Below are 15,994 nucleotides of genomic sequence, written 5' to 3' on the forward strand. Positions count from 1 at the left end.
GCTTGCACCCTTCCACCACTGCAACAGGCGCATAGCACCTGTCTAGCAACAAGCTCTCATTCCTTTTCTGTTGAACTCTCTAATGCAAGAGTTAACCATTACTCCCAGTCCATTTATGCAACAGGGCAACTCTGTATTTCCTATTTCCCATGATTGCCAGTCTTTCAAACACAGTGTCCAGGCATCTCGAACGGATCTTGAATTTGGCTCTCAGTTGTACTGGTTTTGTTCCTGGAAGGAATAGTTTGTGGGTTCCTTGCCTTTGGTTCCTTCTCCCATGCATTAAAAAAAAAAAAAAAAAAAAAAAATGCTTTTTTGCATTCATGATTTTTCAATGATGAATGTTGGTCAAGATGTGTTGGAGTGTGCAAATCGTGATCCAGACTTTCTGAAGACTGTTATTACTGGAGAAGAGACTTGGGTGTATGGGGACAGCCCGGAAACCAGAGCATGGTCATCCCATTGGAAGCATGCAGGGTCGCTTCGGCCCAAAATAAACATGACAGGTCTGCAGCATGGTGAAATGCACTCACATGTTGACATTTTTTTCTTTCGAAAACCACGGTGTGCATCATGAATGGGCACCAGGAGGTCAGACTGTCAACATACATCACCACGTCGACGTTAACTGCCATTGTCATGACAGTTCGGTGGAAGAGACCAGGGAAAGCGGCAAATTGGGAGCTGCACCATGACAACACCCCTGTTCATTCTTCTCAACTGTTAGGAATTTTTGGCCAAGCATAACATCTCACAAGTCCAGTAGGCTCCCTACTCGCCAGACATCTCTCCATGCGACTTTTGGTTATTTCCCAGGCTCAATACTTCACTGAAGTGTTCTCGATTTCAGACGAGAGAAGAGATTGTGATGTATGCAATGAAGCACCTGCAGGAGATACCGAAAATCAACTTTGAAAAAATTTTCAGGCAATGGGAAGAATGCCAGGCTATGTGTGTCAAGTTAGAAGGGGCCTACTTTGAGGGAGGGTTAATGTCCTAGTTCAGCAGGTTAGCTGTTTATTTTTTTTTAGCCTGTCAGATTCTTTCTGAGCAGACCTCGTATGTCATGGAGAATCGACCATTAGCCATGGGGTGCTCATACATCAAAGTTGGTGATACTATATTCTTTGTACTCATAACATGGTCTATAATTGTTATCACCCCATCTTGAATGCTGAGTTGTATCGGTTGATTGACATCAGGATATTGGTTATGAAGTGCTGTGGAAAGGGTGAAGAGCTGTAACATTGCCTTTTTCTGCCACTGAACTACATGAAGTTAGCTACAAAGTATGGACCAAGTTACAGTGAAATAACTATAGTCTTGATTGTTTTTACATGATCAATTTGCTCAGATTATCCAGAAGTTTCGGTGAGCAGTCTTTGCATAAATTCTTTTAACATTTTTATTTATTTTTCTTTAATAATTAAGTTAGGGAACACAGGATTAGATGATGGTGATGATGATGATGAATAAACAAGTTTGGCTTGATGCCAAGTTTTTATGGTAAATTTTCATCATTGTAATCAAGAGGACAGTTTGATTAGATGAGTGAATCAGCTTGTGGGCCATTGCACTAGGCATTTGATATGTTCAGTTTGTTTTCCTTTTTCCTCTTGCTGAGTTTTACCCATTCTGTTGTCATAATGAACTGAGATCAATCATACACCTTTCATACTTCCATTTAGAATTTATATTTATTTATTGCCAGATGCCATAATCCCATAAGGGGTGGCCATTTGACTCTGAGTTATTTGTTTTATAGGGAGGGGCACTAACCCTCTACCAACCCACTTGCTGACACATAGGGAGCACATATGGTTTGGTTTAATGTAGGAAATTACAGTTGATCTTACTTGGTTAATATTGACAGTGAGGAATTATCCAGATTTTAAAATTATAGGTCTGTGGGATAGTTCTAGATGGGCAATGTATTTTTGTTGTCTATGTAGTAACAATTTCATAGTGAAGATTTATTTTGATATTCAGTTTTTAATTGTATAGCAGGTAAGATAGGAGTAAAGAATATAACAGAATTCAAGTTTCCATTCGCCTCAAGGATTCTGATATGAGGATGTGGAACCTTATGTTGAGCCTTGGGACATAAATTTTTTTTTCAGTGGGCAGTTAGTGCTGAGTGCAATATTGCTGTTATTGATGTCATAATTATCTGAACCTTAAGTGACTGGAAAGTATATGCAGGTAGTGATACTTTGTAGTCAATGATCTTGTATTCAATGGTGAGCTGTATATTAAGGGGTATGGTATGCCAGCACTTGTGGCAGAAATAAGGTTTTGTGCAGATGAAAAATTAACAGGTCTTTGATGAAACCTATGTTTGAGTATAAGAAGAGACTATGAGAAAGGGGTATTTTGTAAATTTCCCTAGTGCATAGCTCATGTTTCTCACAATCATCACCATTTGCATGCATATATTATAAATGTATCCCAGAGGCTCACCATTCATGCTTTATGTACAGTAATGTCAATTTGGGTACCAATAGAGAGACTGAGATAGCAAATCTTGTACTGAGGGAAGGAGTTTGGAGAGATTGCTTATCAGTTTAGTTTTCTCTAGTTTCCAAGAGTTAGTACACACACACACACACACACACACACACACACACACACACACAATTATGGTTTATTTCAGTGGTAATCGAGAACTGATTTGAGGATTGAGGATTTTCTCGTCTATTGTGCAGTTATGTATTGCACAGTGTATCTCAGGGATTATATGAAGCTTTCCACTTTTAGAATTTGAACTCAGATATGTTCTTTTGTCCCAAACCTGCCATTTTTGAAAACTTATCTGACCTTTAAGCTTTCAGAACTTTGTTAAAAGCTTCCCATGTTACCAAGTGTTAATTCAGCAGTCCCAAATGTAGATGAGATAACCAGTAGTCTTATTAGTGGCTGATGTCACTCCATTCATACGGAGCAGTGTACATTTTTATACCCAAATATCAGTGTCTGGTTAGATAATAACTGAAGCCTCTCCATCATAATTTAGTGGAACCAGTTTAATGGCAAGATTAATATGCACCATATGTCAGCAGACCACCCCTCCCCTCCCTTTGGTAAATTAAATATCAGTGTACGCTTCCCATTTTATACACTTCATTATCTGCTCCCATCTAGTGACTGCTAATGCTTGTATCCTCTTATTCGCTCACAGCCTGGTGAAGTTAAACCTGTCATATTAACAAAATGATGTGTGGAATCATTACCAAGTGTAACATAAGGATACCATGAGGGTTTTACTTATTTAATTTTATTTGTTGTACTGTATTGAGAAAGTTTTGCCTGTACCCAGCTGCTCATACAATACAAAGAGCCAGAAGCAGGATGAGGAGTGATGTAGATATTTAATAAACAGTTCTTTACCACCCATTCTTTGATCACCTATCTGCCAATAAAACTGTTGAATGAGGTAGATGGGGAGTAAAGCCCTGTGTGAAGACCTCTGGGCTAGGAGACTGAGCAGGAAATTGGCTCAAGATCATGCCACAAGGAGAGCTGCTGTCAGTTATCTTCCATTAATGTAATGCTATTAGCTTTTGGTAATGTACAGTATATGGTTAATGAATCAAGGGGCTGGTGGAAGTTTATCAAAATTACAAAGAAACAAACATATTGATAGATATAAATTATTCATTTTTGACAAAAGACTAAAGAAGAGGACACAGCCTTGAGATGAATAAACAAAGGAATGCACTCCAAATGAGACCTAAATTCATCTAACAAAGAGTAGTCAGTTGGTGGAACAGTCTTCCTGAATATGTTGTACTGTACAGCCCAAGATGTCAGTATGTTTTAGAACAGACTGGATGCTTTTTGGAAGGAATTAGGATATGGGAATAGAATTACACTTGGTGTCTAATAACATTTTCATAGTGTTGTGAGTAAAAGTTTATACCGTAATTACATTTTCATAGTGTTGTGAGTGAAAGTTTATACCGTAATTACATTTTCATAGTGTTGTGAGTGAAAGTTTATACCGTAATTACATTTTCATAGTGTTGTGAGTGAAAGTTTATACCGTAATTACATTTTCATAGTGTTGTGAGTGAAAGTTTATACCGTAATTACATTTTCATAGTGTTGTGAGTGAAAGTTTATACCGTAATTACCAGGTACTCCCTTTTCTTGATTTTGGCTAGCCATGGCGTATGTGTTAGGGGTATTACAGTACTGTATAAGACTAGATGTTAGACAGTTTCCATTAACGAAAGATTATTGAGGAGGTTGTGTAACAGAGAATACTATGATCAGATCTTACACAAGAGGTTTTTCATGCAGAAGACATTGTAGCTTATAGTTAAGCTTTAAAAGACTTACTATGATACAGTTCATTTATACAGGGTTTCAATTTCTTTAAAACACGTAGGTTTAGTTGTTATTTAAATAACACAGGATGGCTGGGACAAGGGCTTTACTTTCATCAGCCACTAACTCTGGGGATAATTTAATTCAGCAAAGAAGTCAAGAAGTTCCCAAATGAACTACTTTTTGGTCCATGTACAGTAGTCCGTAAGTTTTTCATGTTTAATATGGATAACAAAGACTAAATAATACAACAACATAGAGGTAAAATACAGGAACAATAAATGCACATATTTTCATCTAAGTTTTATGGCTGACCATGACTTATTAAGCTTAGAGACCATAATTAAGCTCATGCATGTAAGGTGGGGGCTATTATGTTGGAGTTGCAAGATGGCAGTATGTGGCTTCTTACTTCAAGTTTTATCAAGTGTTTTTAAAGGTGCTATTTTTGCGTAACACTTCCTTTTTTATTGTTAAATCTCTCCCTTCTTGGGTAATAAAATTTAAAACTACGGAATTTAGCTTCAGAAAATTACCCTATAATTACTTGTTAAGTAAAATGATGCGCCAGAAAATGTGAAACTCGAATATGGACACGTTTCCCTTTGTTTACCTTTTCTGAGGGTGAGATAGAAACACGCAGGTGGAGATGTCTAATGCACTAAAATCCTACGTTGAAAAGTTCCTTCTGCATCCAGGGGCCTCATTTAATGTTGATGAGGAAGGTAATCAAGGTGAGTAGGGTTAGATGTTCATAAATATCGTCAGTGTACTGGATCATGTAAGAAAACTGAGCTAGAAACTCCAATGGCCAGCCCTAATGGCAAAGTTGTTTTATGAAGTAGTGTATGAGTTGTACTGATACTCAGTGAGGATGCCCTGCAGTTTCAATTTCAAAGAGCTCTTCAGAGAGTCATCATTAGCAATCGTTTCATTTGTATAGCTTACTGTATAGTTTTGTTGACCATTTTCACGGGGCGATCTGTCGCTGGTAAGCATTACGGTAGATCCAATCAGTATCACATCATATTAGGTCCTTTGCATGTCCAGACGTTAACCTTGGAGGGAGAAACATGAATTAACTCTTCCCCATGCTGGTGAATTATGAATGAGGAAGGGTATACTTTAAGAGTGGTAAATTTTAGGGACTACCTTTGTGGATTTGACCATTTTAAGAAAAAGTTTTGTAACTAAAACTGAAACATTTACTCCTTACCACATGGTTCCAGAACAGCTCAGTGGTAGTGCTTGTGCTATATGACCGTAGGGTTGGCAGTTTGAGTCCACACTAGAGTAGCGTATTTCTGGTGAGAGATGTTGTGGTCTAGAGATGTCCTTGCACAACAGAGCTATATATGGTCCATTGGTCCTAGCTTGGGGAGATTATTTTTTATTTACAGTATGTATTTTTATTACCGGGTACTTCATTTTCTAATGGTTCATTAATAAGTTATCTAACCTACGCTATCCCCACTTGTCTGACTAAATAGTAGGTACGGTATATACTAATGAAAATGGTGCCTTGTGTTTGGGATGAGAGTAAACAAGCACAAAATTTCTAAGAGAAATAAAGTTGAGAGAAGTTGAGAGAAGAACATGAGTGATTTAATTTCTCAGATAATTTGTACAATAGATATAAAACTCCATGAATTTATTGTACAAAAAAATTCCATTGTATACTAAATATACATTTGAGACCAATGAGTGTTATAATGGCTTTTGTTTGAGATAATTTCTATCATGTGATGGATGGATTTATTACGGTACCATGCCAGCATATAGTGTATCATTGTTAGAACTGACAGAGTGTGCACATACTGATTTGAATTGATTTAAAGCATTCCTTCAAAAACATTTTACTATGTCAGTAGGTAGCTTTACTTTTCATTGATTACCACAGGGAGTTTGATTGATTTCAGACACAAATGCAGAAGTTGTGGACACACTGCAAGAGGGTGAGCGAGGACAGGCCCACCAGTACCCAGTCAGCAAACTACGAGCCCGGAGTGCAGCATTACAGGCAGAGAAGGACCCACGCTATAAGGGCAAGAAGGTGTTACGCAAGGATTTGAAGAAGAAGAATGAAGTCGAGTTTGATCCAGAGTTAACCAAGTATTTTCTCGTAAAGGATGAAAATGAGGAAGATGATAATGGTGAAGAAGAGAAGGGTGATGAAGAAGAGGATGATGGTGATGAGGAAAGTGAAAATGAGAGCATAGATGAAGAGGGTGTAGAGTATGAGGATGATTATAGCCACAAGAATGAAGATGAAGAAGAGCATCATACACAGCAGTCAAAGGCTGAGTCTTCAGGCTTCACGTAAGTATTGACAGGAATGCATCTGGTGCCTGTCTTGCTCAGTACCTCTTTAATAGCAAGTGACCGTATTTGCAGGATGGCTGTAGTGTTGTGTTTATAATGTACCTAAGATCAGAGTTGAAGATCTTTACTTCATTTCAAACCAAATATTGTACAGTATGTAATATTGGGCAAAATCATTAACTTCCCAGGCAAAAACTATGGGAGTGAATATTGCATAGACCTAAAGGGTTTATCAGGATCATAATCACCAAATTGCTGTTGCATACAGATATTTACAGTGTATTAGAGCAAATGCCATAGAATATTGATATAATGTCTTTTATATACTACGGTACCATACATTATTAGTAAGGGAGAAATGTTAACCTTGGTAGAGGATTACTAGTTTAGTGTACAGTACTGTATATGTTTCTAGTATCAAGTAAAGTAGCAATATCATCAGTCAGTTAAATGAAACCATGCTTCCTCTAAGGGATCCCTATAATGAGATTGGTCTTGGTACAGCTGATTTTTTTTCATGGACTGAAAGCTTACAGTACTATATACCATTATACTGCTGGTACTGAGTAAAGTATTTCATTCAGTCAGTTAAATGAATCCGCTCTTCCTCATAGGGATTCCCATAATGAGATTGCTCATGGTACAGCTGATTTTTCTATTGACACAGCTGATTTTTCAATTTACTGAAAGCTAAATCAAGCCCCCCAAACAGCTAATTACTGTAGCTACATCCTACAGTTGCTGGAAACTGCTGGGAAAAAGAAATCTGAGATATATAATATGATTTGTAAGAGTATGATTTCCAGCATGGACTTAGACTCTGTGTACTGATGGCTGAATGTTTCCTGCCTGAGAGTAAGAATGTTACCAAGACTGTAGCCACATATGATCCTCATGGTATTACGGTACCTCCTAGTGTCAGTGGTAGCCATTCACCAACTATTTGCATAGAGATTGAATTCTGTGAAAGAGCATAGCAAAGAAGGAGAGCTGCAGGAACTTTGAAAGGAGTGACAAGATGTAGAAATGTAAATGTGGGAGCAAAGAAAATGCTGCATGATAGTACGCTAATTCCCTCACTTTCAGTTGTTACTGAAGCTTGAAAGGTAATTGAGAGTGAGTGCAGTTGTTGTTGTTGGGCTGTCTGGTTGAGCAGACTTGTCTACTGAATGCAAGCAACTGACCTTGAAGGGCTGTCAGATGCAGTGAACCAATGTTCTCTTGTGACAAACATTGCCCACAGGGAGGTGCAAGAAAGTGAGGACAGCGAAAACAAGTTACCTTTTAAATAGATAAGGAGTCTATTGCAGAGATCCATGGAGAAGTGATCAGTTATTAGATGAATACAGTATTGTATGGAGTGGAAGTGGGTTTTGTTGACTCATTGTTGAGTATGGTTAGTATACCTTAACTATTTGAAGGTTTTTGTGAGTGGTATCATCAGAATAGTGGGATGTACAACTAGAGGGAAATAAAACACTACAAATATTGTCGAGATGCAACTAGTGATAAGATGTTACTACGTTTACCCCTTTCATCATCTTTCATACTGTAGTTGTTGTTCTGACCACAGAGAAAAATACAGAACATTTGGTATCCAAAATGAAATGTTAAATTTCAGATTTGTCGATGATGGTGACTTTAGCAAATTTGCTGATGATGTACATGAAGATGAGGATGATGATGATGACAGTGAAGATGATGCAGACAAGGAAAAGGATGACAGTGAAGAGGATGAGGATGAGGATGATGATGGTGACATAGGTGACGAGTCAAAAGACAAAACAGAAGGGTCAGTGAAGAAATTTAGCAGCCTTGACCAGTCAGAGGAAGTTGCAAAGGGCCAGGCAGTGAAGAACCAGCTTGGTAAGAGTGATGACATGTAGCTTAGATTAATAGACATTGGTATGTACAACATGCACAGACAGTCATAATGTGCTGCAAAGTATTGCTATACACATTTTCCCTACAACTGGTTGTAGGCTGCTTACCTACACTTAAATGTTCTAGGTTAAGGGAGCCAGGCGTAGGGGTTCTACACATCATCATCATCATCATCATTATCAGTGCCCTCCTGACCCTTTTTCCAACCTAAAGATGGGGTGAGGTAGGATTAAAAAAAAAAAAAAAAAGAGAGAGAGAGAGAGAGAAAATACAAAGTTGTCAGAACTATAAATATGTCCAGAGGTAGAGCTGACATCACAAAAATATTACTGGTATACAGAAATTGTTTTAGTCATTTAATGCCACCTGGAACACTTAAGTTTCCTGACAGCCTTGAGCCCCTACTCCTTGTAAGAGGTTGCCAACTTCAAACTGGCTATTACTGTAACTTTAAAATTCTCCCACAGTGATATATGTCTTCTCATTTGAGGGCCGGATGTGTTATCACTGTAACCTAAAACTTCTCCCACAGCAATATACGATTCCTTGTTTGAGGGCCGGATAGGTCTGCAGAAGGTATTATCAGCATCCAATCAACTGCCTCAGCATGACACATTCAAGCTATTCCTGCAGCAGAGGGACCCAAACTACAAAAAGAATCTCCAGGCAGCCAAGTCTGCTGCACGACATCTCCTCTCCACCTTGCTGTCGCTTCAGGTGTGTGGCTGTTGCTGTGAAGGTCATTGGGCCCATATGTTAAGTTGCTTAGGAGACTTTGTAACACCTCATACTTGGTAATTTATTTTGCATTTTACACTAGCATTCTCTTGTATGTTATTTATATACAGTAGTGTCTAGTATGATAATTAGATCAGACAATACAGCCATACTGGACTACAGTAATTCCATATGGTACTGGACAAATAATAAACCTTTGGGGAAAATTATTTTGATCAGACAGGAGTCTAATTTAAGGCATAATAACCCATAGAATGTTTTAAGCAATGATAGGCAAGCACATAATATTTCAGTTTGTCATAATGAATAAGGGAAGGTGGGGGGGGAGGGGGAAGTACTGCCCAGCATGTTATAGGTGTTAGCACACCTGCAAACACTCATTGGCTGTGGCACCTCCCAGCTTCCCGGGATAATGGACCCCTTCCCCAAAACTCCTCAGATTTCACGCACATAAGTGGAAGCAAACTGTATTAATGTAAACTTTCCGTACTAAGTTAATTAATTTCTTTACTGACCGTTTTGAGTGTATACCGTAGTAAAAACGATTTGTACTATAGAAACGTGTTGGACATGAGGTTAGAGTAATTTTAATACAGTGGATGAAGGAGTAAGTTTGTCACTAAATACTCATAATCACATTTCTTTAATTTCCCTGTTCTGAAATTGGGTTGGGCTTATGACTGATGTTTTTAGCACAGGTATCTCATTACTGGTTTGGGGTTGAGTAAAGGGTAGGAATGTTGAAAGTGAAATGAAGATTTTGGCAAGTTTTGGATAGCATTGTGATGTTGGATGTTTTAGTTCAGAATAAATGACTACAGACACTACTTCTTTACCTCAGGAGCTGCTATTGAAACAGAACTCTGAAACACGCCACATCATAACGGGCAAGAAGCCAAAGTTTGACACTGGCACTGAAAGGTACAGTAAAGTTTAGACTATAGTTGGTGTCTTTTCACTTGATAGAACTGGGTCATTCCAACAACTTGAATACAGTACCATTTCTGGATTATACCATACAGAATTCAGTGACCCATGTATATGAAGTTGGCATGTCATGTCTCCTTGGTTACCAGTCAGATTGACAGCCCAGCTTTACTACACTTGACCACCTGCTAACTTTCCTAAAAGGAAGTAAATAAGTGAACTTGCCTGTATGATATAATTTTTATTTTAATATCTCTTCTTGTCAAGTCTTTTCTCTTCTCTTCTCTTCTTTTTTAATTCCTGAGGCATATTTTTCTTTCTTCACAGTGACGAGGAGATAACTAGTAGTGAGGATGAGGAAGAGGAGGCATCAGATGATGGTGGTGATGGTGGTGTGAAGAGGAAGTTGAGTCTAGAGGAGGGTGAGGAGGTGCTTAGCAAGAGACATGCTGCCATGTTGCCCTTCAGGGATCACACCATCAGCAAGTATGTTACCCACTCTGCTTTGCATCTCAAAGAAATGAATTATACATACGAGTTTTTGCATGCGTCAACCTTCCTTACGTAATGGCGGCTCTTGACTGGCATGGAAGCACGTTGGAGCCTTTATAAATGAAATGAAACATAACGAGTTTCTAGGTCTGAATTGTAAATAATATTGAAATTGTAGTCGTGTTTAGTTAAAAATACGGTATGTACTGTAATTATTTTCATTGGGGCTAAGATATGAGTAAATGTGTGTGTGTGGATGAGTAAAGTGGGAGTGTGTCGTCCTGTCTTGGCTACCTCCCTTTCCTTGGGGGAACAGCCTAGGTATATATTGTAGATAGATACATCATTTTAATAATTAGAAACCTGTGTATTTGTTGATGAAAATGAGCAAGTTTAATTTTTGTGCACTATATGTACTGTAGTTTCATCATCAGAATATTAAATTTTTTGTAGCTTACAGTAGTTTATTATGTGTCAGTATTTTGTATGCCATCAACTCATGCAGTCTTGATATTAGTTCAGTAGTGCATAATGTTGTTATTCAGTTAAAAGATGTGAAATTGAACTGTGCAACTAATAATTTTTCTATGTTTCTGACAGATGGTATGAAAAGACAAAGCTTCTGTCAAGCCAGAGCTCAACCAACAAGTTCAGTGGGTTTGAAGTGTCAGCACTGCAGCAAATCAACAACATCCTAGCCAATCGAGAGCAGCTGGTGCGGCGGACACAACTCACCGGCACTACCAGGGGTGCCACATACCAGGTCCTTGGCAAACCACCATCCTCACAAACACAGGTCAGCATTATGGTGGTTGCTCATTTTTCAAGTTAATGTATGAGAGAGTCATTTGGTGCTGGAGAAGAACGCCTTCACATGATGGCACCAGTATTACTGGGTGGCTCAGCGAGCAGGTTATGCAAATGTCTCTGGTCTCCCTTCCTGTCTTCCAAAAGTTAAATGGTGGACTACAGAAGGGTAACTTCAGCCTGCAGTTCACTGGGTTCATACTGAGTTGAGTGTGGGGTCACATGAAAAACAACAGCAACCAGTTATAAGGATACTGTAATATGAATGACAAGGAGTCTGGCAGTATGATTGGTGTACAAGGTGGATGTAATAACGAAGTGCACTGACTGGTATGTGTGTTAATATGTGAGTAAGGATGATGGTCATGGTTGTTGCCCCAGGTTCCTTTGAACATGAACCCAGATGACAGCAGGAAACTGAACACTTCAGCTAGGCACTGAGAGCCTTACAAAGGATTTAATTCCACCAACCTTGCAGCTGTTGGTCAGTTGTGCAAGTTCAAAGTGCCTCAGTTCTTTTAAGATTTTCTCTCCTTCTCCCTTTCATAGATTTTACCAGTACTTAGACTGAAAATATGAAAAGATGATAGTTCTGTATGTGTCATGATGATGTATTGAGCCTTTGTCAGTTAGGCTGGTAATGTGTTTTTATCAGTCATCCAGACCTGGGTTTGATTCCACATGGGGTGGATGTGTAAGAGGGTGCAGTAGAATATCCAAACATGTATTCTCTTATGTTCAGACCATGTCTGTCTTCTGTCTCTGATGTATGTAGTCCCTGTAACTCGTATCATTGCCAGCCCAGTAGTATAAACTGTCATTCACATGTCTCTGATGTATATAGTCCTTGTAACTCATATCACTGCCAGTCCAGTAGAATAAGCTGTGTCATTCTCATACATGCGCTCCAAGTTCATCCCATGCACCGACTTACCTTCAGAACCTGTGAAACATAGCTTAAATGTATACTGTATAGTGGAAATCCCCTTTGATGCCGGGCATGTACAAGGTGGCTGTTGTAAGTCATAAATAACATTTTTATAAAGTACTATACAGTATATAGATTATTGAGAAACTAATAAGGTATGATATTACTCAGCATCATTCTTTCTTAACCTACAGTCAGGAAGTGAGGAATATGATCCAGAAATTTTTGATGACACTGACTTCTACATGAGGTCCCTGGAGGAAGTGCTGAAGTCAAAGGTGGCACTTTCTGACAACATGCATGATGTGTCCCGCAAGTGGATTGAAATTCAAAACCTTAGGCGGAAAGCAAAGAGGAAAGTTGACACAAAGGCAAGCAAAGGAAGAAAAATCAGATATGAGGTGAGTTGTTTTTGTTTGTATATACAGTAGCTAGTTTGTGCGGTTGATATTAACTCTAACGAGTAGAATACCTATCAGCAAAGTGGCTTCTCAGTATTACTTGCATACAGTATTTTTCTTTCCCAGTTTATAACCATTTTTTCATGTGGTTCTTCCAGTATCATTTAAAAATACTTCCATCTGTTTTATCATTATCAACCATCTTAACACTTAGGCTACATAGGCTAATAATTTTGTAATTTTTTTGTTCTATGTAGTCTGCATATTTTCTCTGTCAGTCCTTTTTCATTGCTGTCACTCTTGATTATTCAGGCATAACATGTTAGGGGGATTTGATATTCGGGGGACTGACACTTCCCATGCTTTTTTGGTTCGGTGCTTGTGTTTCATGTAAAGCTATGATAACATCTCCACCATGCTTCTTAAACTACTTTATTTCCCACTTCATGTGATAGGGGTGATGAAAAGGATATATGTGAATTTGAAGGTGGGAGAAGGTGTGGGGGCCAAGAAGGTTGATTGATATTGTAAGTGAGTGTGTGAGAAAGTGAGGTATAAGTGAGGTATAGAAGTTGTGAGGCTTGGGAACTGACAGGGGACTGAGTTTATTGGATGAATCTTGTTTGGAGGAGCACACAATGAGGGTTTAGCACTTTTTAAATTTTTGTATTTGTATATATATTTTTTTAATATGACAGTCATCTGATTGACTAATAGGTAGGTAATATGAAGTGCATGTGTGTGTGGATTTTGGGGTCTTCAAGAGTGCATGAGTGAGCATGTGGACCATTTCATTTGGTATGCTGTTGATTAGTTCTCTCTCTCATGATCTCTCTCCTTGCTTTCTGCACCCTACCTCCTCCTGCCCTCGAGTGGAAAATGACGATGATGATGATTTAATTGTAACGCAGACCAGACTGTACCTGTAAACTTTGCTTTACAACTGATAGTGTTGCGATTGGATTGGTTTAATGATTGGACTGGTTTGGCTTAATGACTGGACCTAATTTGCATCTTTTTCGTATATATGATGCGATATTACAGATTAACGGTTGCCAGACAATAATCGTACATTGCTTTCTGATTGCTTTATGAGTGCCTTGTTTGTGTTTTAATAATGGAGAGCTGGCAAAAGGAAAGTTTGACTTCTTGATACCCACAGCTTTGTATACTTTGCCAAAACTGTACAAATAGGTCAAGAAATGCATTACTTTGGTGTTGCACTTCATCATTGCAGCCTGTATTGTATGTGGCATATTTAATGATGTTCAGATAATTTATGAAACCAAATTTTAAGTTTGTATTACTATTTATTAATGGAAAGGGAGCATGGAATGGTGGGAGGAGGGAAAGTGATTTTTGCTTTGGCCATTGTTCCACCCTAGAAGAACTCATAACCCATGCATCTGGCAGTAGGTAGATGGATAGGCTGAAATTTATTTTTTTAGATTAGGGAGATGAGGTTGCTTGCACAGTGACACCAATGTCTTGAGTAACATGGCTGCCTCTTCTGGTAGTTTACCGTGTTAACCAAAATGGTATAGTTATGACAGGTAATGAAAAACCACTATATTGACCTACTTGGATCAGGCTACTAGGCTAGTCACCCATTTTCTCTTACATTTCCATAAAATAACCATAAATATTTTGCCAGCAGACAAATAATATACCTGTACAGCACCAATTTTTTGTACTTTAATATAAACAGTAACTTAAGTTGTTAGCTTGAGTACATAGGTCATGTATATAAACTATGGGAATCAGTGGACAACATACACGTCACTCAGCCAGAATGGTGTAAGGCATCTATGTTGCTGTGCTAACACCCAACGCGTAATGGCAACTAGCACACTTCCTCTCTTGCAATTCCCATCACAGAATCAGTTTTTTTTTCACATAACTTCTTGTCAAAGGAGCTTGGTTGTGCAAAAGAAAATAGGGTAATATTGTTAGGGGCCAAATGTGCTGTAATGTTACCTTAAGTGCCCATATAAACTGTGGGAGTCAGTAGATATTACATGTCATCCTAACCTAGCCAATGTGAGGCGCCTGAATGCTACCATGGCAGCTCCCCAAGATAACATGGTAATTAAACATACTTCCTCACTAGCAGTGCCAGCCACATAGTATGGCTAGATTTTTAACATCACCTATCATTAAATGAGCTTAGTTATGCATAAGAAAATAAGGTATGTGCAGTAAAGTTAAGGTGAGAATATGGTACTGTATAATGTACAGTATTATGATGTTGACTACACTCAGCTAGAGTTACACTGCTTAGTGCTATAGCTCTTTGTGATCATGTTTCTGGTAGAAGTCACAGAACCTACCATGTTTAGACAAAAAAAAAAATGGTTTTTTAATACATTACTCAAGGCATTGGTGTATTGATCTGTGTTGCAGGTGATGAGCAAATTGCAACAGTACCTGGCACCCTGTAAACCCCCTGAGATGGATGATGCTGCCATCAACACACTCTTCTCCTCACTCTTTGGCAAGTCCAGTCATAGGGCCCAAGACACCGAACCTTCATAGTGACACTGGAATTTGTTAGGATATACTTTAGGTTTTATTGTTAGAGAAATTAAATTTTTACTGTTTTATGGTTTTCTCATTCCCATCTTTATGAGTCTAAAATAGGCTAAACTAGGAAGGTGTGTTGCTCATACTTGGTTGATCAGCTTTAGAAGTACTGTACTTTACAGTGAGTCTCATTATAAGCTGCCTTTTTGAACATTCTGGTTAAGTTGGCAGTACTTTCCAGAAAATTTGCTTATTTAAGCTTGCTACCTATGAACATGATTAGTCAGGTTCCCCTAATTTAGTATCAGTTGTAGGGAAGTTGTGATATTTAAAAAATATCTCTGACATACAAATGAGGACAGCCTGTAATAAAAATCTTTATCTTTGGTGTTATGGAAAACATGTAAACTCTTACACCATTGTGTTCAAAATGGCTTTCTGTGTATGACCAACTGAAAACTTATCCATCCATCCATCATCCAATCCTACGTTGCCCCATGAGGAGTGTAGGAGCCCGGGGCTAAGCAAGTTGGTCCTGACATTTAAGATGAGAGTGACCAACCTCACTCATCCCTGAGTGGCATTATGTGAGCAATAAACCCCAACCACCCCTTGGATATAAAGCTTCACCGGCTCAATCCGG

General features: G+C 38.5%; 1 protein-coding gene across 1 annotated transcript; it reads left to right on the forward strand.

The window, feature by feature from the left end:
* Positions 1 to 4,966: 4,966 nt before the first annotated feature.
* LOC145402625 (protein AATF-like) lies at positions 4,967 to 15,491 on the forward strand. Its single transcript, XM_080274618.1, has 9 exons — positions 4,967 to 5,063; positions 6,249 to 6,648; positions 8,273 to 8,517; positions 9,068 to 9,252; positions 10,115 to 10,194; positions 10,528 to 10,686; positions 11,293 to 11,488; positions 12,622 to 12,828; positions 15,232 to 15,491. The coding sequence occupies exons 1-9, from the start codon at positions 4,979 to 4,981 to the stop codon at positions 15,361 to 15,363; spliced, it is 1,689 nt and encodes a 562-aa protein (XP_080130744.1). The 5' UTR covers positions 4,967 to 4,978; the 3' UTR covers positions 15,364 to 15,491.
* Positions 15,492 to 15,994: the final 503 nt, after the last annotated feature.

The sequence above is a fragment of the Coenobita brevimanus genome, chromosome 58, assembly GCF_032717465.1.
Source record: "Coenobita brevimanus isolate Jiangsu-jjx chromosome 58, ASM3271746v2, whole genome shotgun sequence".
Lineage (NCBI taxonomy): Eukaryota > Metazoa > Arthropoda > Malacostraca > Decapoda > Coenobitidae > Coenobita > Coenobita brevimanus.